The following is a 23,327-nucleotide window of genomic DNA, read 5'->3' on the forward strand; positions in this document are numbered from 1 at the left end:
GCTAGGTAGACAAAGACACTGCACCTGAAGTCTTGCAGATCACAGTCCAGAGTGAAACATAACCAGTAAGCTGTACTGTACTGTAACCCAGCTCACATAAGCGCAAAATATTTGTAAAGCTCTAGCTGAGTAGATGGTGTTAAACCATTACCATGGCCAGGCCTTCCTATAAACATGGGCTTATTATCACTGCTATCTAAAATCACATCCCATTCTGCCAGTCTCTGCACTTTATCTATTTACAGAATTGGTCAGCAGTAGCTTTTCACAACTCTGGCTCTGGCTATACCCCACCATATGTTGGAAAAGCTGAATTCAACTTTTCAGCAGGAACAATGTGGCAAAAGAAGAGAGGGAGGAACTTGGCTATGAATAGAAAGATGACAGGAAGACAATATTGTCAAAAAGTACCACCTGAAAAGTACACATTTTTACATAGCTTTTAATTTCCACTTCCAATTACTCCATACTTTTACCAGTGGTACATAAACACTTAGGTTTCAGGCTACCAATTTTGACACTTCCATCATAGAATATCAGATAAACCAAATCTTAAGGCACAAAGTTCCGTCTTTCAGTAAGTCTTAACTGTTTGCAGAATTATGAGCTAGATTCCTTATATACTGACTTATGTATGTGCTGGTTTTGATTGGGGCAGAGGTGCAGTAGCTAGTATGGGGCTGTGTTTTGGATTTCTGCTGGAAACTGTTGATAACTCAGGGATGTTTCATCTGTCAGTAAGCAGTGCTCACAGGTTCAAGGCCTTTGCTGCTCTTCACCCCACCTCACCAGCGAGGAGGCTGGGGGTGCATAGGAAAGTGGGAAAAGGACAGAGATGTGACAACTGCCCACAGCTGACCACAGGCAGTCGGAGTGTTTGGTGTTTGTCTTCCCAAGCCACTGTCACATGCAATGGAACTCTGCTTTTCTGAGTTTGACTCAACCTGCCTGCCAATGGGAAGTGGTGAATGCATTCTTTTGTTTTGCTTTGCTTGCATGAGCAGTTTTTACTTTCCCTATTAAAGTTCTATCTCAACCCATGTGACTTCACACTTTTACTCTTCCTATTCTCTCCCCCATTCCACTAGTGGCAGTGTGAGTGAATGACTGGGTAGGGCTGAGTTGCTGACTGGGGTTAAAGCCCATCCAAAACAGAACTACAACAAAAGATTGCAAATTAAAGACTAAAAGAATTAAGGTATGAAAATGCATCTCAAAATCTATAGCTAATTACCTCAATTTTTTATTGCCTGTGAAAGTAAATGAAGTGTACATTTTCATAGCTTTAAAAAAGTGTCCTACATTTTAAGTGAACCTTTTTGTTCTCAGTTAATCAGTCAATTATTTGTATGCAATCACAGGTTTTAGTATGCTAGCAGTTTTTAAAATGTACTTGCCCCTTAAAATAGTCAAAATGGAACTTTTATAGAAAGAACTGCTACAAAGATAGATCAGGGTGCTAATTTATGGTAAGTTGATACAATCAAACTTTATGGTGTGTTTGTTTTTCAAAAAACTGGCCTAAGGTGCTCAAAGAAACTGGTAATTTATAGTCATCAGTCTATTCTGAACTCTTTTCAATCACCTCCACAGGACAGTTAATTGTATTTAATGGCATTTAATGCTCAAGGCTGTTTTTCACAGCATTTTAAAAGTGAAAGGGCAGCACTGTCTGCTTTAACATCTAATTTGTTAATAATTAGATTTACCAGTTCTTCCTTTTAATGCTTCTGAAGCAACAAATGAATGTGCTACTCTATAAAACTACAACTTAGTTGGAACAGCTGTGCATAAAGTGAGCAGAGAGAAAGGCCAAAAATCTAGTTCAAAGTTGAGCATCTAAAGGCTTCATTCCTGAGTGCAGCAGTGCCACTTTCATGAGCAACAGCCAAAGTGAGGGCCTGTATTTGCCAGCGTGGGCAGCACCTGAGCTCAGCCATCTCTTGGCTACCATCTCCTGGGGAGGCCCCTTATAAAACAACCCCTTCCTCCCCCACCCCACTATTCCATGACAATCCATCAGCTGCTGTTTTCATCGTATGCATCAGGCTGAGCTTCTCTTGAGAACAGAGCACAATGCTCAAAATCAGGAAAGGAAACTCTTAAAATCAATCAGTGCTGGTACATGGATGTTCAGCCAGACAAAGGGGTGGATCAGTGTATTCAAATTTTGCCAGCCAAGACTAAAGCATCTTTTCAGAAGGACAAATTATCGCTCTGAAGACAGGCACTTCCACAGACAGCCCTCATCTGGCAGATATCTACAGGAATCACATGGTGACCCTCTGGGTCTGTAGCATTTGTGTCTGGGAACATTGCTCTATGCACCAGAGCCACCAACCCAACACAGCTGGTTCATGAAGAGGTGGGATTAGCCGTTACTCTGGACAAGGAAGAGAAACAGCTGGACTCATCCCAGAAAGCTGGGTCTTCCTTGTAGACAGATCTGCAGCTGTCTATCCTCCCACTCAATGGACCTCACCATAACACAGAGTAGCCCTCATCCAGCACTGTAGTTCTGCACATGTGGACAGCAAGAATTGCAACAACATCTTTTCTTAACACACATGGAGACGCTGCTGGGATTCATCCCTTGGCCTGGCAATTTGTAAATGCTTCTGGGACACTTCAGACACAGCTTAAGCATTTATCTTAGAATACAGTAATCTGCCCTCTTATGATAATACTGCCCTAGCAGAGAGGGTAGCCCTACAGAGGGAGGCAGAACACTGAGTTCAGAGCATGAACTTAAATTTCAGTGAGATACATTTTACCTCTAATTAGCACACCATCCCTCCCAGAAACATTTCCATTTCGCTTTTACATGCCAGCTGAAGAACCCAAAGTTACACAAGACTGATATATCATTGTTCCAGAACAAAGCAGTACTTGCCTCATGCACAGCTAGGGACAAAAAATGACATTTCATTGTCTTTACCATGGCAGCATACACACATTGTAACACTCAGCTGTGACTCAGTACAACATCTCTTCCATTCATTGTTCCTGGTCACTGTGGGGAAGTACACAATTATTCTCTCTTCTGCACCCTCCTTCCCAGCTGCATTGCTGATGGGGAAGGTGCACTTAAGGTCACCCTGGAAAAATCTTCCAGGAGACTGCAGTGCTAGAAAGGCACTAAAGAGACACTACTGCAACTCAGGAATTGCCCCTGATCATGGGGTCCCAAATAGAATTTAACAATGGTAACAAAGATATACTATTGATTTTCTGTATCAGAGCACAACACTAGTATGGAACCACTGCATAAGTTTTACTTAATTCATAAAATATCCACTGAAAAACAAGCTAACATTTATTTTTGTGAAATTAATACACTAATTAGTTGCATGGTAACAGCAAACATAAACTTGGAAAAATGAACACCAAGTATGAAAAAGTTCATGTATTTCTTTCTCTTCTAAAGTGAAAAATAATTCTTTCACAAGGCAAGTGATTGTGCTCAGTATTCTGTACAATTCCCAGGAAAAATGACATTCAAACAGCAGAGGGCTTCTCTCCAATCTCCAAAAAAACCGGAAACTCAGTCTTGTACTTGACCACCTCTGCCTAGATAATAGGGCCCACATGGTTTGTAGAGTGTGTTATCTGTAAACATGCAAAGAGCAGCTGCTGTCCTGCAGATGAAGGCCTGACTTCCACTGAGGAAAGTACACCAATAATTTAATAAGCACAGTTTAACAATGTTTCTGCCTGAAGCTGTATGTTTCCTTAAAATTTGCTTAATTCAGATACAGTAACTAAGTATTAAAAGTGATTAAAATCCCCGGGGGAAAAAAAACTATCATGACCTACTTTCCCCATTTTACTTTGTGCAGTTAGAAGTTGTTAGTAGATTTTTGCAGACACAATAAAATACAATATACAGCTGAAGCTTCACTAGTATGTGATGTAATGATTACAGAATCAAAGACTGGTTTGTGTTGGAAGGGACCTTACAGATCATCAAGTTGCAACCATCCTGATATAGGCTGGGACACCTTCCACTAGACCAGGTTACTCAGAACCCCGTCCAGCCTGACCTTGAACCTTCCCAAGAATGGGGCATCCACAGCTTATCTGGGCAACCTGTGCCAGTGCCTCACCACCCTCAGAGTAAAGAATTTATTCCTATTATCTGATCCAAGCCTACCCTCAGTTCAGCTTAAAGCCATTCCCCCTTGTCCTTGTGAAAATTCCCCCTCCAAACTTATTGTAAGCCCTGTTTAGGTACTGAAAGGTGATGTAAGGTTTCTCTGGAGCTTTCTGCAAGCTGAAAAACCCCAGCTCTCAGCCTGTCTTCATAGAAGTGGTGTTCTAGTCCTCTGATAAACTTAGTGGTCCTCCTCTGGACTCATTCCAACAAAACTTCTTGCACTGGGGGCTCCAGAACCAGATGCAGTGTTCCAGCAGGGTCCCTTGAGGGCACAGCAGAGGAGCAGAATCAAACCCTTTGACCTGCTGGCCCTGCTGCTTTCAGTGCAGCCCAGGACAGGGCCAGATATCTCGGCTGCAAGTGCACATTGCCAGCTCATACTGAGCTTTTTGTTCACAAATACCCTCAAGTGTTTCTCCACAGTGCTAGTCTTGATCCACTCTCCCTCCAGCTTGTACTTGTGATTGGGATTGCCCTGACTCAGGAGTACGACCTTGCACCTGAATTATAAATAACTATATATGATATAGGAACATATATATGAGCAACTGAGCAAATAATTTTGCATTACCTTATTTTCCTTCACTTGTTTCTACCTTGTCTACACTGATAAAGACAACTAGATAACACTGCCTCCCAGCATTAGCAGAAGTGCCATACACAATGGGAGTTTGAACTATTAGCATCTAAATACTACCATGGCACAGTAGAATAACAAATCAAATGACCATGCTCAGACACATAACCCAATATTTCCAGAGAAACCCAGGCATATTATGTCAGTTCATTTAACTAGTTTTCGAAACAGTAACAAGAGAAAAACTGTAATAAGATTAAATCTGAAATGTGAATATTAATACATATATGAATTGCAGTAAGTTCAAAAAACTCCCTTTTCTTTGAAAAACTATTCCATTTGATGACTTTTAATCCCCACACATATTAAGTCAAATTACTGAACATAATTACACTATAGTTGTGTATTTGTAGTAATAGCTGGCTTGGGTTTTTCCTCCTGTAGCACCACACAACTACACAACCAAAAAGTCACTTCAAAATTTTGTCCAGACATCATTAAGTAGTAACAGATTGGCATGTTATTGCTAATGCAATTCTTTTTGCTGGTAGAGTACTAGCTTTAACTTTGTATCAATCCCTATCCATACTGTTTAATTCAATGGACTCAAAGTATCAGCTGCACAGTAAAAATCTGTGAGACAGAGCTACTGGAAAATAAGCACTACTAAAAATTTAATAACTCTGGGGTATAGTTTGTATTTTCTCCTCTGTCTGCACTAAAATAGTTTATCTACTTCAAGTAGCTTTCATGTTAGAAGAATGTCAAAATAGCATAAAGTTTGCAAAATTTGTCTGCAGTCATATAAAATTAAACCTCTCTGAATTTTAAGATTGAAAAAAATGCAATTGTCCTGTGGTGACCTGTCATGCAGACAGAGAACACAGACTACCAAGGTAAAAGAATTAGAACAGTATTTATCACAGAGTAGTCTAAACCTTGCCACAAAGAATTTTAGGGAAGATTCTTTTTAAAACTGACTCCATGTTAAAAATGCACACAAAGGCAATTCCAAAGGACAGTAAAACCCCTAATTAATCCTCATTCATTTCACTCAGTCCAAACTAAATTATTGAAATTGAAACATCTGTTAGAACCATTTAGAAACAGAGAATCTCTGTAAAAACTCAAAGGTAAATATGCTCATTAGGAAGAGTAACACTTTATTTTCAAAGAAGTACAATTATTTTTCTGAATTTGCCCAAAAGCATTCCTTGTTTTCTTTCCAAGAATATTCATCCTCATAAATCTCCTGAAATATAAACAAAGAATGGGAAATGTTGTGAGTCTGCTATATCCAGCTACAAGCCAGGCCAAACTGAATAGCCATCCCACTATCATTTACTGATCACATCAGGACTGCACAGCACTTGGCTGGCAAGCAGAAGAGAGGGCAGCACCCTTAGAACATATGGCTGAACCCCAGGCTGATCCCCACTGAATTTAAAAGAGCCCACCTAAGCTGAAGTCAATTCAACAAAGAAATCTAGAAGAAATTATATAATAGCTGTAGAGTACACAGCATTCATGCTGCTATATTAACCTACTGTACCGTTGTTTTAAGACAAAAATTTAGATGTAACAAAATGTCAATATTAAAATATAAATTACATTAATACACTAAATACACTACTAATAGATCTTAAGGACAGACTGGATTACCAGCAGCAGTCCAGTCCTAAGCAGTAAATTCTGAGTCCCTGCTTATTTATTCTGAGAGAACTTCCATCTCCTCAGGAGGTATCAAAAAAGTGAAGTAATGTGTGGAATACCACTGTTAACCACATACCAAGTTCTGCCAGGGAGAGGAGGCAGAGATAATGCTCATTACTCACATGCAACACTGAATTTATACAATGAGGCCCTTTCTAGACCTGGGCTTCTCCACACACTGTTGTGTGCCTATAAAGCTTTGGGACTTCTGCTCATTGTGTGTTGTTGCTTAGTGCTTTGTGCTTTCTCATGGCCACAGCAACGAGGGGCAAACAGACAGGCAAGAAATGCTCCTGTTACTTCCAAACTGCAATGCTGTCCAAAGCAAAGCTGACTCAAATTCTTCCATAAGTCTGTGCAGAACTGAGTTTTGCTACTCAAAAGAGGACAGCTCAGGTCTCCTTCGCTTTCACCCTAGGACGGTTTCAAAATAAAGAGGAGCTAGATGGTACAGGTCCAGGAGAACCTTCCAGATGCTCTACCTGCCACAAATGGGCCTGGCTGCAGCAGAAGAAACTCACTGGTGCTAGACACTGACAACCCATCAGGAGCAGCTGCTACAGCCTGGAACACTGCTAAGGCAGCCCAGATGTCTAAGACTAGCACAGGCCTAAATTTGATTTTGTCCCTAAACATACCTTTTTCCATATAGGAACAGATGCTTTTAAGGTATTGATGCAGTACATCACTGCTTCAAGGGATTCTGCTCTGTGCGGAGAGGAGACTGCAATAATTACACTTGCTTCAGTTATTGGAACCACACTAGGGAGAGAAGAGGAACAACAGCAGCTTTAGCTAACACTTAACATCAAGAGCACCCAAAAGTTGTAGCCATGTCACGTCAGTATTCTGGCCACATGCTCTCCTGACTCATTCATACTGAGCAAGTGTCAAACCACATCCAAAAGATTATGCACTTTTTAAAAGAAAGAAAACCATAACCAAAATCAGTACCAGATGTTAGAATTCCACACTCTAGAATAAATAAACCCACCAGACAGAGGCTTTTTTCTTCTATTCTTTCTTTTTTTAAAATTAAGCCTATGGAATTAAGAGGGGGAAATTGGTAACTTGTAACAATGCATAGGAAACTCATTGGAAGCTGGCTTAATAATGAACAATAACAAATTAGAACAGCCAGTTCTTACCTAAAAACTTAAGAAATCATCTCAGTTTGCATAAGAATTTGTGAAAGAAGAAATTAATTGCCTCACACTATACAGATTTTGTAATGAAACCAAATTTTTGATGAATTCTGATTTTAGATTCTCAAGTTTCCTACTTCGTGTGCTGTGTTAAACTTAAGAGAAGCACAAGGTTCTGTGTTTCTCCTTGCAGTTGTAGCACTCCCAAAATCTGCCCCCCAATCTTCCCTCTACAGTCAGACTCCTTCAGCCCAGTCTATAGGAAGAAATCTCAGCCTAAATGCTTTGACCTGCCCTCATGACAGCCACCCCCTCTGCTGACTATAGAGGAAATCTAGGGAAACCACCCCTCAGGCCTTTTATCTTAGTTACCCTTTACAATCACATTCCAAATTCCTTCAGGATTTCTGCAAATCCTGCTAGTTTTAGCAAGAAATCTTCTCTGAACTGGGAGGGCCTAAGAGTATGTCAGACACTAGTATTACACATTTTGAATCAAAAGGAAAATGCTTATCCAAGACTCAAGGAACAACAGGAGGCTCTCTCACAAGCATGGCTGGCAATTACCATGCCCCACAGCCTTAGCTTCCAGACTTTTTGTAGCATAAATAGACTAAAATCTGACAATAAGAACATTCTGCAGCCCCTCAACAGGAGAGAGAAGAGAAAAAGAAAATGCTGCCAACTTCACACCTTTAAAAAATAAAGAACAAAATAAACTAACAGCCTCCCCTTCCCTGGAGTGAAATATCTCCCCACTTTCAAAATATCACATCAGCATGAAAGATCCTTCCAGGCTAAGTGTGGACTCCAGTAAACCCTACCAATAAACACATTTTTGAAAACAAAATTTTTGAAACTTAGCTCCAGAGCAAGAGCTTGATCCTGCAGCCAGCTTTGCTGCACTATGGTTTCTAAACACTCTTGCAGGTTCTGCAACTATGTAAGCACAGCCATGCAACAGACAAGAACTGATATTCCAGTTGCAGAAGAATGGGGTCTGGACATACGTACCCAAGCCTGTGGTGCACTGCAATATGTTTGACTGAAGGCCATTTCTGTCTAACATCTCTGCAGATTTTCCTTATTTCAGTCTCTGCCATTGAAGTATATGCTTCATATTCTAAGTGAATCACTTTTTTTCCTTCAAAATTATTTCTTGTAGTACCTAAACAAAAATGATTTATCAGCTAAAAGCAGTGGGCAAATGAATACATATTGTATCTTTATAATACACATTATATACTACATTAATACAGAGTAAAAGTCCAGGATCTCTTGCTATGGTCAAGGTCAGCACTGTGCAAATAAAAACAACTTCCCTAATCATGGCTGCATAATGAGATTATTTGAACAAGATAAATCTTTACTATAAAAGGGAGAATTTAGTTTACACATTACACAGATCTTCAGCCCACAATACCCAAGGCTGGGACATCTTCTGTGGTAACTGGTAAGGTTATATAAGGTTATTATGGCATTTGCCCATATAATTTTTAAATTCCCATTTAGGAACCTAGTAGCACTAAGGTTTAAACACAAAGCAGTTTCACATGTGTGCCACGTACATTAAGCCCTATACAGAGCTATCAGCCTGACCTTCACCAGCTCACTGGTAGAATAGTACTCCACTTTCAACTAAGACCTGAGTTACAGAACCTCACATACAGGTGTGGACATGTGGTTGTCAGAGCCACAGTACTCCATTTCCCACCCTGAACAAGTTGTATCCCAAGGGACAGGGGAACAACTCCCAGGCAGTTCTCTACTCCAGAGCTACTGTTCTGTTTAGTCCTATGATAGCCATATCAGCCAGAAAGCTCCACACCACTTTAGCCCATGGCAGCTGTTTAAGAGCTGCCATGGTCTTGCTCTACTAATTCAGAACCTGTTTTCTAAACATAATGGACTCAGACCCGGAACTGATTTATTTGAGAACTACAAGTCTGGGATGTGGACAACCTAAGTTACATTTATTAGACTAGTAACATAACTAGTGACTTAGCTCACAGATATTAAACTCACCAATGAACAGAGACACTGCCCCACAGTATGGTGAAACAACCAGCTCTGACACTTCATCTACAGAGAGCTTTTCAGACTTGAGCTTGATAAAATCTTTTGGCACATCTTCGTTTTCTTCCATATCACAATAGAAAAACTGAAACCAAACAGACTCTGTTGTTGTTTCTGAAGATACTAGCATCAGTGAACTGCTTTTTATCCAGTGCTCATGCCTCAATTTATGCACAACACAAGGCACTATCTGTTTGCCCAAGTCTACATGTGAAATTCACTTCTCAGCAGCCTCACTGAGAGAATATTAACTGCAAATAACAAGCAATTACTTGGTTTTATTGCATACATATTTCTTTCTGATAGGAAAGTCTAGTACAGTGGGATAAAACTATAATTAGTCCAAGGCCCCGGTTCAACAGTATATTCAACCAGCACAGACCACTGTGTAGTGCTGGTAAATCTGTGGTGATATTGTCAGTCCCTCCTATTTATCTCATCAAATCAAACAGTTTAAAACAAAGATTTCTGATAAACATGGATTAGAGTTCTAATCCTAAAGTTGAGTATGCTCTCCAGGACATTCAGGTCCTCATACTATGAGTCTGTTACAGCCACACAGAAGACACTTCTAACTTATCTGAGTAGAAGCCAGTCATTAGATCACCTAGAAATGAGAAGTAATTTGATCAGCAGCAATGGAACAAGCTGCAGTGAATAGATGGACTGACACTTCAAAGTGGGCAAAGAAATGAAGCTATTCTAAGGACACCTTTTTAACAGCCACAAACTAACAAAATTTCTAAGCAGCAGTCAATTATTTTTACTTTATTATCTTTTCTGTTTAAAAGCAGCAGGAAATTTTTCATTATTATCTTGTTTAAGCAAGCTACGTTTCCACTGGTAGGAAGAAACAACCAGGAAAGAGTAACAAGACCTAAAACCCAGATTCAAAGCAATGCCTGACCTCTCTGGCAAATGTCTTCCATTTACTGCATACAAGTTAATCATTTACTGGTACACTGGCTTATAGTTTCTGCTCAGCACCACTGCACTCACCAGACGGAAACACAAGTTGGGTTTTCTCAAAAGAGTACTGGGGTGGAGGGAGAGAATTGCAATCACATCTTCAGACCTAAACAAGGAAAGGTTCCTGTAACATCACACAGAATTCATGAGGTATTTTAGCACAAGATTACACTCCACAGAAAACTAGGCAGTAAGTGACACCTACCTAACAGAACCTGGGCAGGTTCAGCCTCCACTAATTGGTGGGATGATGGCAACCTCGTCTCCAGGCTGCAGGACCAGGAGCTGGTCTCCAAGAAGCACGTACTCCTGCCGAACAGCAAACACCACTTGATCCCGGATGAGAGCAAGCCTGAGGGGGATTGGAAAGAGCACAAATACGTTTCCAGACAATGTCTGCATCTAACCATGAGATTTCATTAAACAGCAAACTGGTGCCCAGTATTGGGCAGCTGAGGTAAAAACCACTGAGACTTACACAACTTCACTTCCAAGACACTGTCAAAAATACAACAAACACACACCTCCTAATCTTGGATTTTCTTGTAATGGCTAAAAAGAAATTAGATCAGTATAATTTTCAGAAATCAGGAATTGGATTTGTCATAGGCCTATGTTAGAACAAAACCAATCCATACCAGACCTACTTCAGAAGCTTACAATAAAAAAGTTGGTAACTCAAGAGGCAGCAACTATCCAATTTGGATTTAGAAGGAAATACTGTCTTGATGCAGTCTGGCAGGACTGGAGCAATTTTCTTATGCATCAAGAAGCATTGTGGTATGTGTTCATAAGATCTCATGAAGATTTAGTAGTCAGAGAGTTGCTCTTGTGCGTGCTCAGACTTTGTGAGACTTTGGGTCTTTTGTACTTACAGGTCTGAAACCTGCTATTGATAAGGAATGGCCACAGAACTAAGAGAGCAAATGTGATGTGTCTTCTGGCAGATCTTCTACATATTTTTTATGTGAGATATTGCTGTGAGAGTCCATAGCTCTGGATATCATGAGGCAGGGAATCATTTCTATGACTAAGTACAATTAGATAGCAAGCATGAGGGCCATAGCAGTAAGACAGGAGAAAAAAGAATTGCATTTTACTTCAGATGTTTTGCGGCAAAAAGAAGAGAACTTTACAACTTTGTCAAAGTTGTAAAGTTGGTATGTTTATTATAGCGCTGGATGCATGTGGAGATTGCTCTTTTCAAAAAAGGCATGCGTACTTTTGAGAACTTCAGGTCTCTTTTTATCTCTTTCTTAAACACATATGCATACAGTTTCATAATAGGTTCATACATATTCATTTTTATGGGTTTCGTTTGACTTTTACTACTAGTCCTTTTTTATCAGAAAAAAATTTGAGGTCAGGTTGACTTGCCTTTACAGCAGGCTCTGACTCCTTCCACCATCTTTTGTCTCTTTCTCTTTATTTCTGTCTTTCACTGAAGTAACTTCACTGAGCTTAGGCTTTGCAGTCTGGCTAAATAACTATGCTTTCTAACTACAGACTTAACTTAAAAATGTGCATTTCACTTAAATTAAAGTGGATTTCTATCTTGGAAAATTTTCACTTTGCTTCACAGGCATGATAACAGTTCTTCTTTGAGACTACAAAATCTGGCATAACCAGCTCAGCTGTATTGCCTAGAAACAAGTAAGCAGACCAAAAGAGTACAAGTAAAAATCATCTTGTTTCATACCAGCTAGATAGACAAAAGTAGTCAAGGCACAGGCTGAGCAAAATACAGTAGCACAGAGAACAGACTGAAGGGAGGGACTGTATGAAAGCAAAGCAAGCCACTAAAGGACTCTGCACTACCATGAAACTGAAGTGCCCATTAGAAGGGCAGGCTCTAATTAAAGTCCCTTGCAAGCTAATTAGTTAGGGAAAATGTGTCGAACAGACAAGCACAGTCAAGTACGCTCAAACTGTAATTTGAATATCCATTAGCAATGTGAATAGAAGTCTGTGGTCAATGCCCTACAATTACATTGAGTTTTTCCAGAAAATTCTACTGCCCCAAGTCATCATTCATAAAAGGACAAAGTTGACAAATTACAGCAAAATGACCAACGGTGCTGCTGCTGCTTCTGACATAGACAAAAAGGCTGCAAAGTAAAATATATGCATTCCCTACTGCCTCTAGCACCCAAACACACTTTATTTCAATTCTCTCTGAGGAAAAGGTCCCTGGTCCAGTGTTTTGTGAAGAGTTTCTCACTTGGAAACAGATACCAATGTTAAACAGTTCATTTTTTTTCACAGTGTTTGAGAGCATTTTACTAAAGAAAGACTTGGACATCTAAGTCCAAAGTTATGGTAAGTCCAGAGTACTAAGCACTAAATCCTGAGGACCACAACCTCTTTTATAATTTACTCTTTTTTTTATCCCCTTCTCTCTCTCCAAAATGGTGTCCCACCTTTGTCCATCAGACTCATTCTTGACAGGACTGAGCACCTTCCCTCAGCTTTAAACACAGGGGACATTTCTATTAACACCCCCAAGAGCACCAATGCTGCTGAGACCCTTACAGCATACACAGTACTTTCTCAGGACCAGACTCCTTATGAAATGCAAACAGCAGTGTTTCAGAGCATTGAAGTGGCTGACCATAATTGCTGTGTCAGGCTGAGTGGCTGGAAGCCTCTGGGGGCTTCAGTTCCCTTCCTGACCTGCCTTGCAGAGTGTGCCATAGGCTCAGACCAATGGCTCACAGCACAGTTAATCACAGAATCAATTAAGTTTGAAAAGCACTCTGTGACCATGGCACAAAGTCCAATCTTCCCTTAAAAAACTTCAAGGACAGTGACTCCACCGTGTCCCTGGGTAGTTCATTCCAATATCTTTGCATCCTTTCAATGAAGAATTTCTTCCTAATGTCTAACCTAAGCAATTGGAAATATTCACATATTATAATTTATTTCTTATTTATTGTCCTGGCTCTGCATGATCTCTCCTTGCAACATCTCACCTTCTCCACAGACCAATAACATGGTAGTTTTCAGGTTACCATACCACAGCCCTCCCGGACAATGGACCATGGGTACTCTCAGGCCCAGATTTGGGTACATCTCCTGCACCTGGGCCTTCCTTGTGTATACAAAAAGCTACAGCACTTCCAGCTGTACAAAACATTTAGTGTTTAGGGTTACCAAAAGAAGGTAAGACCACTGGTTTTGTGCTGTTGAAGTACTGCTATGTGTTCCAGTCCAATGCTAAATACCGAATTTGCATTACAAAAAAAATTTTACAAATCCACGTTTCTTTGTGCCTCAAGTGTACCGCAAGGGTAACTTGCTGCATACCTGGGGTGGACCTTGACGATCTCCTCCCAGAGCTGCAGAGAGGTGATCTCCCGTGGCACCGAGAGGGTCTCGCAGCGCAGCCCCGCCAGCTCCGCGCTCCTGGCGAAATACAGCACCGAGACCTGGCCGGGGAACAGACAGCGCTCAGGGCCGCGGGGCCTACCCAGAACACCGCTCCCAAAATACCAGCACACGACCGGAACCAGAGCGCCAAGATCTCGATGCCGATCGGCTCAGCCGCGTCCCTCCTGCCCCGGCTGTCAGGACAGGGTGGGGAAGGAGGAGAGGGCGGCGGGCGGTGAGTGACCGCGGATCCGCGTCCGCCGCCCAGGCCGCTCCCGCTGCCCATCGGGGCCAGGGGCAGCGGGAGCCCTGCCGCCCTGCCAGGCACCGGCCGAGCCTCCGGCCGGACCGGCCCCGGGGTCGCCGGCTCGTGGCACCTACCTGGCAGCGCATGGAGCCGCCGTCCCGGGGCGAGCTGCCCTCCGCCGCGGGCCCACGGCGGCGCCTGCGCCGGGGCGAGAGGCGCCGGGCCCGGACCGCCCCCTGCGGCCTGGCCGGCAGCGCCGCGGGCCCGCTCCCCCTGTCGGGCCGGGCACCGCAGGTTCCTTCACCTCACGGGTGGTGGCGAAGGCGGGAGATGCCGGGGCTTTGCCCAACACCTGAGAGTACAGTGTTGAGGACGGCACTTTACAAGCCGGATTTTCAAGGGGACTCGCAGCCCCGCGCGCACCGGGATTGCAGATGTTCGCAAACATTACGCGTCCGCAGCCTGACGTGTTAAACATGTCTTAAATGCGCAGGACAGGTAGAATTGGCGTGTAAAAGCCACGGATCCGTTTCAGGGCTGACACAGGATTTCAGGGTTAGGGCCTGTTTCACCTCTACCTGCAGTAACTGAGCAGGGTGGGAGAGCGCTGGCTCTCACCGGGGAGGGGAGTGTGACACGGGGTGTGTAGAAAGTGCTGCCGAGAGACCCACAGCAGTTGTTCCACACGGCATAACTGTGTGCCAAAAGTTCTCCTTGTGGATGGCCAGGGTTATTTCTGTAGTGTTTGTCTGGTGACACTCGTAACCTCACAGCAGTAATGGAGGACCTCCTCCAGGCAGACAAACGAGGGGTAAGTCCACAGCCATTAGCAGTGTGGAGGAAATCATTCTGCCAACGCCCAGGGTCCACCATGAGACAGAGAAGTCCTGCAGTAACAAACTCTGCTGAAAACTAGGGAGATCCCACTGGGGCATAACCATCTAGGATCTCTCCAGTTTTTAGCAGACACAGCCTCCATTTATTCTAAGCACACTCCTGCTTTTGGAGGGTGAGGTACTAGGAAGATACAACCTTTAAGAGATCCGCATACTCTACATATCTCCCCTCCAGCATGTACCCCCACACCCATTCTTCCAGAACCTGATTGGTTCTTTCATGTTATCTAGTTGTTTGTAAAGGCATGGACACCCATTTCTCCTACCATCAGTGCCATAGAGTTTATGGGCAGTAATTGTGATTTGTGCTGGTGATCATTAAATTTTTAAGGCTGGAAAAGACCTCTAAGATCATTGAGTCCAGTTGTTACCCCAGCACCACTGTGTTCACCACTAGTCCATATCCCTGAGTGCCATATCCACAAGTTTTTTTAACCCTTCTGGGGCCAGTGATTCTACCACTTTCCTAAGCAGCCTGTTCCAATGCCTGATCACCCTTTCATGAATTGCTCTTCATATGAAAAGTAAATCTCCCCTGGTGCAACTTGAGGCCGTCTGCTCTTGTTCTGTTGCTTGTTACTTGGGAGAATAGACTGACCCCACCTGACCACAGCTTCCTTCCAGGTAGTGGTGGAGAGTGATAAGGTCCCCTCTGAGCCTCCTTTTCTCCAGGATAAACACCCCCAGCTCCCTCAGCTGCTCCTCACAGCACTTGTGCTCCAGACTCATCACCAGCTCTGTTGCCCTTCTCTGGACAAGAACATCAGTCCTTCCTGGATGCAACACTGTTAGTAAAAAAAAGGCAAAAAACAAAAAACAAAAAACAAAACAAAAAAAAAAAAAAAAACAAAAAAACAAAAAAACAAAAAAAAACAAAAAAAAACCAAAAAAACAAAACAAAAAAACAACAAAAAAAAAACACCAAAAAAACCCAAAAACCTCCCAACCTAACAAACAAACCAAAACCCCCAAGAAACCACCACCACCAAAAAAACTAAGAAACTCAAAGAACTAAAAAGATGGCTAAGAAAGGAAGCAGACTTTTCTGCGTAATAATTCTTGCCTCTGAGTTACAAAAACAATGAAAGTTAAAGTGATTACGTTTTCCAAAAAGTGTGTGATAGAAATACAATCATTTCTGCAGAGCAATTGTATTGCACCAGTTACTCAGTACATTGTGTCTTAATCCTCTGCTGCGAGGAACAAATAAGTTACTTTTTAAAACTCTGTTCTTTTGTGAATGATTAACTAGTGTTACAAATTGAACTCTCCTAAACACAGCATGTGTCAAGTGAACAAAATAATTGCTTTCTTTTTTTCTCTGGGCTGAGTAATTTTGGATCTATATGTCTTAGATGGAATAGATCACTTTGACATGGTGTGTGTGACCCAGCCAGTAGCTAGCAAGTGGCTGGCACATTTTTCCCAAGCAAAAGGTGTACCATAATAGGTGTTCTTAGAGTGAAGTGGAGGAGTACTGGCCTCAGCTGGAGAAAATTAGCCTCTCAGCCCAGAAAACAGTGAGCTTTGAAGGATTTATCTGTACATTTAGGGTTAAGACAACTATGGAATAAGGAGAGATGGGTTACTGACAGTGAATTTCTGGATTTTTTTTCTTTGATGTTGAAGAAATAACTCACCTAAACCAATTCTTGAGTATTTTTCAAAGGATGGATCAGTCTTCAGCACTGCATTGTAATGATTTAGTTAAAGCCAGATTATGTGCCTAGGAAGCAGAGGAATAGTGTATGATTTGTGACTCTTATGGTCCCTTATCTATGTTCTGGAGCAGCTAAGAAACAGTTAAAAATTCTTAATCAAAACCAGGAATTAAGATGAGTTGTAGTATTAGTGGCTAAAACAAATTTCTCCCTAAATACCTCTTTATTCTGGAAGTCTTATCTTCCAGGAACATCAGCCTCAGAAAGAGGTGGGACAACTACACTGCTTGGTTTGCAAGAATGAGTTTTATCCAGATTGATCTTGTTTGATTGTTTGGTCCTTTGGCTTGTTTGGTGTTTTGGGGGGGAGAGTATAGATACGTACCTAAAATCAAATAAGAGATAATTTTATAGCTCTGCAGGAGATATGCTAGCTCTGTAGAGACCAGGATTCAAAACTATCCATTATTATATAGACTAGGTCTATATCATATTCCCTTAAAATATTTCCTGTTCTGTGTCCTTTTTTCAGGCACCATTTTCTTCTTGGACCTTTTGGGTTGGAATATGAGTATCTGCAATTTATAATATCTTGTTCTGTTACTTCTTGAGTCTATTATTTTCAATTAAATCTTGTTCTAAGTAAAGGGGCCTTTGCTGTAGCAGAAAGGTGTGCATGTATTCTCTCATGCCAATATGTACATTAGCCAGAATGTAGTGTATGTACATTTTCAGAATTTATTTCTTTGAGATGTCTTCAATTTCAAAAAAGTTATGTTATGATGTCCTCCAAAACAGGTGTTTCTTATTCCACTTCATAACCTTTCTTTGTTTTAATAATGTTTAATACTGAAAATTCAAATTTTCCTCTATATGTGGGATATCCTTACACTTCCCAAATAGCAGCTTAAAGAACTTCAGTTCTAAGGAATATTCTAGATAGGGATGTTTTACCTACTAATTTCTTTTTTACTTACCATCAGGAAACTTTGAACTTTTAGATGTGGCTAGGGTACGCCCAGACACTCTGCTTACAGTCTAAATCACTAATTCTGCATGTGATGTTGAATAGAGAGAGCCACAGCAAAGTCAGCAATACTTAAATAAGTGCACTACTCTGTCTGCTAGTCCTAAGTTAATTTTGTAACAACTTAGTACAAGAATTGATATAAAATATGACTGGATGCACTGGGAAAACCAAAGAGGATTGAACTGGAGACATGTTGTTAATCTTTAATTCTTTTCACCAATGATTTACCTAATGTTGCTGCAGGAAAAAAAAGTCTCTCTAGGACTGCACAAGACTGTGATTCTCTAATTTCTAGCAGATTTTCTGTTTCCTTTTGTTTTCATTTTAAACATTTTCTCAGGACTGTTTGGTATAAATCATGAGTTGCTGCTCTGAAGTTCAGATTTATACTTGGGAATTCTTCAGAGAATATTTTTTACTCCAGTTTTGTTGTTGCGAAGAATTTAGGCCATGTTGATGTCAGACTTGAGTGCTTTTTTTTTGAGATGTTGATGCATAAGACGTTATTTAGAAGAACAAAGAAAATTCCTTTACTTCAAGCTTCCTGAAATAACTAGGGAAAAGAAAAATTATCGCTCATGACATGGAATAACCCTTCATTACCTCACACACCCTCCATATTCCTTGGACAACCAGCCAAATCTGAAACCATTTTAGTATTACATTTTTGCTACTGAGTTCATTTGAGAAAAACAAAAAAACAAACCCCCCAAAACAAAACCAAAGGAAAAGAAGGGAAAAACAAACACCCCAACCCCTCCAAAAAAACCCCAAACCCGAACAACCCTGAAAGTAATTTGGAATAATCTACAAGGATCCAGAAGTCAAGCAGGTACAGAAGAGATGTCACTGTGAATTCCAGTAATTCCACTGAATTCAGGTCTGAATTTGGCATCATACGTGTCAACACTGGTAATAATCTGGAAAATATCTTCCTGTTTTGGAAGGAAGGAGAGCTGTTTCTTGAGTTTCCACAGTGGAACATTTGAGGGAAAAACTTGAAAATATGAATCTGTCTGAGACACTGTGACCTCTAGGATTCCTGTGTGTGAGGTATATGTGGCCGTTTGACCAATGTATTTAACATTTCCCTTGGCACTCTTTGAAATTGTCTATTACAAAACAGATGGCGCAGTAGTTACTTTTTGAAGGGCTAGAAGAGCAGGACTACATCTGGAATCAATCTTTAGCTCCCTAAACCAATAGATCACCCAGTTTTAAGAGGGCCTTCTAATATAATTGCATTGCACAAGTACAGAGAAAGAATACACAGCTTTAAGGCAGAGTATAAGCAGTCCGGAACTATAATTCATAGGGACATAAGTCTTTCTGTTCAACTGTCTCATTTATGGGAAAGTTTTTCTACAAGAATTTATTTTTATTGAGCAACAACTGTAAGTGAAATGTGTAACTTCTTCAATGAGATTTTAAAAATCCACAAATTTTCAGGGTTTGTATAAAGTATTTTTCTTTTTTGTTGGTAACTGCAGTATTCTTAGAGAGATTACTTCTTTCCTTTTATACTGTCCTTGCCCAAAAAGGTAGCTCGAGGTTGTATTAAACTAGAATGCACACCATCATCATTCGAGTAAAACCAGTTATGGAGTTTTTGATGATTATTAAGTCATACAACACATGCTCTGAAGAATGATGGGAAAGGGTATTAGGGCATTCAGGATTGATGCTAGCATAAAAAACTATTTCTGCAAACTTCAATGCCAAAGGAAAGTGCAGGTTTTAACCCATAGAACTGCATATTTGAAACTGTCCTGTACTAAACTGCCTGGCTAATATTTGATCTGGATTGTCTAAATATTTAAAATACTAAATGTGTCATTTGTCTTGGGGAAAAAAAAGTGTTGTCAAAAATGCACTGCTTCCTGCAAAGGTCTTGAATTTCTGTAAAAAAGTTGTTATAGGGCAAGGAAGTTGGAATGCTATCAAATTAGATATCTGAAATAATGTTTAGAAAGATAAAATTGGTCTTGTATTTCAGTAGGTTTGTATGCCATTCTGTCCTTTTGTAAAGCACCTAAAACAGGGAGACATGAAAGGCTGGCAGATAGATAGTAGTTGTTGCTTTGCATTCCCAGATTGTTGGCACTCTAATTATCATAATGTGTAAGAATTTGAAATACTGTACAAAGTAAGAAGCATTTCAGAATATCAGTTTTTCTGGAGCCAGTGGAAATTCCCAGGAACTAGTCAGATCTGTAGGTGACAGATGAAAATGAACAAAACTTCTGCTAGTTCATAATATGTAATGTCAAATTACAGATTGCAGTTACCTTGCCTTTCCATTATTTCTAGTCATTATAGCTGCTTTACTCGGCTTGAATGGGGAAATTTTGCTGAAGTTTTTAATTACTATTATTTGAGATCAGTATTTCGGTTTAGTATCTTCATAACAGCTGCCACTGGGGGCACATACAGCACAATTGTAATAGAATGTTCTGCAAATGGCAGTCTGTCTTAGGTTTAGATTCTGGCTATACGACATGGTGATCCTTTTGATATCTGTTAACGTATTGTAGAAGGTTTGCCTTCAATCTTTTCCTTACATTTAAGATGTAAATATTATATAGCTGGTTCTCTAAAATGTTGCACAACTTGATTAATTCTACACTTCGAGTTTAATATTTTAAAGTAATAGAGTTAAAAATGCATACACTTTAATAAGCGCTCCAAAGGAACAGTTGTACAGTAGAAGTGTACCCGCTCTGCTCAGCTGCAGGGGGTGGGCTGCAGCTTGCATCCTGCCTACTCATCCTGCCTACCTCATACCTGCCTGCTTGCTATCCACAGGATCCCTGCTGATCCCTGCAGATGTTCATCACCACATGGTGTATGTATTAAACTGAATTAGTATTGAAAAGGAATATTCTTATTGAAAGGAGTCTATGCTTTTCACTCACCTGTTTTGCACACTTCCAGAAAATCACGCCTAGATCTTGATGCTGTCTTCCAATGAGGCTGATCATAAAGGCATTATTTCCACCAGCCCATATGCCCTGGTCATATTCAGCTCCTCTCTGTGATGGCTGACAACTGGAATGCTTCCTTTGTAAATAGGAAAGGTGTTTCTTTAAAAAGGTTATAGTCTGTTGAATTTTTTCCAAACCCTGGAAAAACATTGTGTGATTAGTTCTGAAAGCCAGTCACTTGATACTTTTACATTTTAGTATGAATCCATACTTTTTTGAGCGAGAGATATTGTGGTTCTGCAGATAATGAGTTCATTTTCATATTTAAAATTTACATTAAGAGCTATGCTATATACTGGCATCCAGGTAGCAAATTCTGCTTACAACTAAGTAAATGGCATTGCCTGTAGTGCAAGAGGATAATGAAAGACTCTTAAACCATCTGTCCAAATTCTGTGTGCAAATCTGAGATGTTAAAGTTTCTATGGCTTTGTTTTGACCAAAAGTTTCATTTTCTATTATATATAATGGCACACTTATCCACATGAGGGCACCAGCTGACATCTTATTCTCAGACCGGTGTGAAACCTGTTTCTGAAATGATCATGTTTATCAATGGCTCTTCCATCTTTACAGAGCTGGAGTAAAGATTAAACTGTTAAATGTTAGAGCTCTCCTATTTTAGGGTATTTTTCTCAATTCTTAGGGCAGCAATATTTTCACTTTCTCTAAATTCTACATGCAATAGAAATCTTGAAAAATACTTCAATCACATAGAGATGTGGGGATGTTAAGTTTTTAAAATAAATAAAATCAAAATTATTTTTTAATTTGGCTATATAATAGAATCTGAGGGGACATTCATTTAAATTGGTAAACTTTAGTATTTCTTAGCTTTGGAAACAGAACAAATATACTGAGGTTTTAGTTTCGTTCTTATTAAACCCACAACAATATGCAGTCAACACCCATTCCATTTGTAGACAAGCATACAATCAGGTTATTTTTACTATTTTACTTTTATATATAATAAAAGTTATACAATCTTTAAAAAATGCAAAGGGTAATTGATGTACTCTGTACATGTACAGAGTACTAATGACTGTACTCTGGGTTAGGCTGAGGATTCAAGACCAAGCTTGTCCATTTCCTTTCCCTGCTGAATATTAAGAACATTGACCAATGTGCACTACAGGAACAATCTCATTTCCCCTTCTATCTCCTAAAGTTTCAGGCAATCGAAACTGCAAAGGCCTGATGCTTTCTTTAGGGACCAGCAGACTGCATGCTGTAAGGAGGAGGTATCAGTTAGGGAAGGGTACCCAAGCAGACTGCACTGTTATTTGACAGAGACAAGTGCACACAACATGAAGAGATGTAAAGGTTATGCTTCTTTGGAAACAATTTGATAGCTTTTTTAACAAAAATTTCCTTTTTCTTTTGAAGTCAGGGACTTCAAAAATGCTTCAGAGTACATTCACTAAATGTTTTAGCTCAATGAAGCTAATCTTTCTAGACTCTAAGAAGTGGAAACCTACAGTTTTTCCAAAGAATGATTTTAATTTCTCTTGGTTTCCCCTGCCCAAACCTGTTTCTCCATTGACTTTTGGTGTGAACTGGAGAAATGGGGATTCTGGGGCTGATCTTGGTCTTGGGGAATATACTCCCCTGATACATATACTCCCCAGAAAAACAAAATGCCATTTTTTATATATTAAAGTTATCATGGTAGAACAGAGCTCTCTGAGTGGAGTGGAAAAAGCCTAGGAAAATTTCTTCTCAGTAGAAAGCCCATAGAGCTGGAAAAATCAGAAAAGGTGTTAAATTACTCTCAGTCTTTATTGAAGCACAGATACAGACACAAGCATGTTTTGTAGCATGAGAAGTAACCCGAGCATGGGAACGGGTACTAAAAAATTGACAAAATCTGAATCTACTGAAAATCCTGATGCAAAATGTTGACTTAATACTCCATTTTTTCCTAAAAAACAAAAAGGAAAAAATAGCCAGTAAGAGTTTCAAATGTTACAATAGAAGAGGTTCTGCTTGATCCATAAAAGATTTGATCCGCTACCTAGAAGTCTGGATTAGCTGAATATATATTCACTATCTGGAAAGCCTGATGCCTTGGAAACACCAGAGGATTTTTAAGATTCTAGACCACTTTTAGCAGAAGTCTGACCTCAATTTATTTCAATGTAGCTGATAATACAGGAGAAAAATTCTATGTCCCTAGAGAAGAAGACAAATCTAATGATGCATAAGAGAGGACCTGATATTTCAACATGCACACTGAGCCAACAGGAATAAGGCAGAAAATGTAGCTTTGTTGCTGAGTAAAACACTGAGAGGGTCAGTAGCACTATGGGAGTGCTCATACCTGAGGGGAATTGTAAAGCTGGTAACACTCTGTGTGCCAGGATTTTTGGCACATGTGACTCACAGCATCTAAGTAGTACAAACAACTTGGAGAAAGTTTCAAAGTCATTGCAGGAACAAGAAGAACTAAGAAAAGGATGAAAAACAAAAGACTGTAAACTGAAACTGTAGCAACTCTGGCTAGA

General features: G+C 40.3%; 2 protein-coding genes across 5 annotated transcripts in view; both read right to left on the reverse strand.

Annotated features, from left to right (window-relative positions):
* The window catches only part of LOC134432471 (molybdopterin synthase sulfur carrier subunit-like), a 33,434-nt gene extending 18,966 nt beyond the window's left edge, over nucleotides 1-14,468 (reverse strand). The window contains exons 1-5 of one of the 4 annotated variants that reach the window (XM_063181250.1): nucleotides 14,387-14,468; nucleotides 13,943-14,064; nucleotides 10,842-10,988; nucleotides 10,667-10,742; nucleotides 8,606-8,759 (exon numbers count right to left, since the gene is read on the reverse strand). In XM_063181250.1, the coding sequence (XP_063037320.1) occupies nucleotides 10,862-10,988; nucleotides 13,943-14,064; nucleotides 14,387-14,398 (261 nt within the window). In that variant the 5' untranslated portion in view covers nucleotides 14,399-14,468 and the 3' untranslated portion in view covers nucleotides 8,606-8,759; nucleotides 10,667-10,742; nucleotides 10,842-10,861. Of the gene's footprint in view, nucleotides 1-8,605; nucleotides 8,760-9,688; nucleotides 9,753-10,666; nucleotides 10,761-10,841; nucleotides 10,989-13,942; nucleotides 14,065-14,386 lie in introns of those variants that run through there. The other 3 variants (XM_063181251.1, XM_063181248.1, XM_063181252.1) reach the window with 3 other exon arrangements.
* Nucleotides 5,880-9,746, reverse strand: LOC134432470 (molybdopterin synthase catalytic subunit). Its single transcript, XM_063181247.1, has 4 exons — nucleotides 9,617-9,746; nucleotides 8,606-8,759; nucleotides 7,085-7,208; nucleotides 5,880-5,985 (listed from the first exon to the last, which is right to left on the reverse strand). The coding sequence occupies exons 1-4, from the start codon at nucleotides 9,735-9,737 to the stop codon at nucleotides 5,917-5,919; spliced, it is 468 nt and encodes a 155-aa protein (XP_063037317.1). The 5' UTR covers nucleotides 9,738-9,746; the 3' UTR covers nucleotides 5,880-5,916.
* Nucleotides 14,469-23,327: the final 8,859 nt, after the last annotated feature.

The sequence above is a fragment of the Melospiza melodia genome, chromosome Z (assembly GCF_035770615.1).
Source record: "Melospiza melodia melodia isolate bMelMel2 chromosome Z, bMelMel2.pri, whole genome shotgun sequence".
Lineage (NCBI taxonomy): Eukaryota > Metazoa > Chordata > Aves > Passeriformes > Passerellidae > Melospiza > Melospiza melodia.

Bases quoted from the DNA above. Each gene is read 5' to 3' on its own strand.
- LOC134432470 (XM_063181247.1), bottom strand. From the start codon at position 9,737: ATGGAAGAAAACGAAGATGTGCCAAAAGATTTTATCAAGCTCAAGTCT. The intron at 8,760-9,616 runs GTGAGTTTAATA...ATTTTTGTTTAG, and splicing joins GGCAGTGTCTCTGTTCATTG to GTACTACAAGAAATAATTTT. The intron at 7,209-8,605 runs GTACGTATGTCC...TTCTCTCCCTAG, and splicing joins GCAGTGCACCACAGGCTTGG to TGTGGTTCCAATAACTGAAG.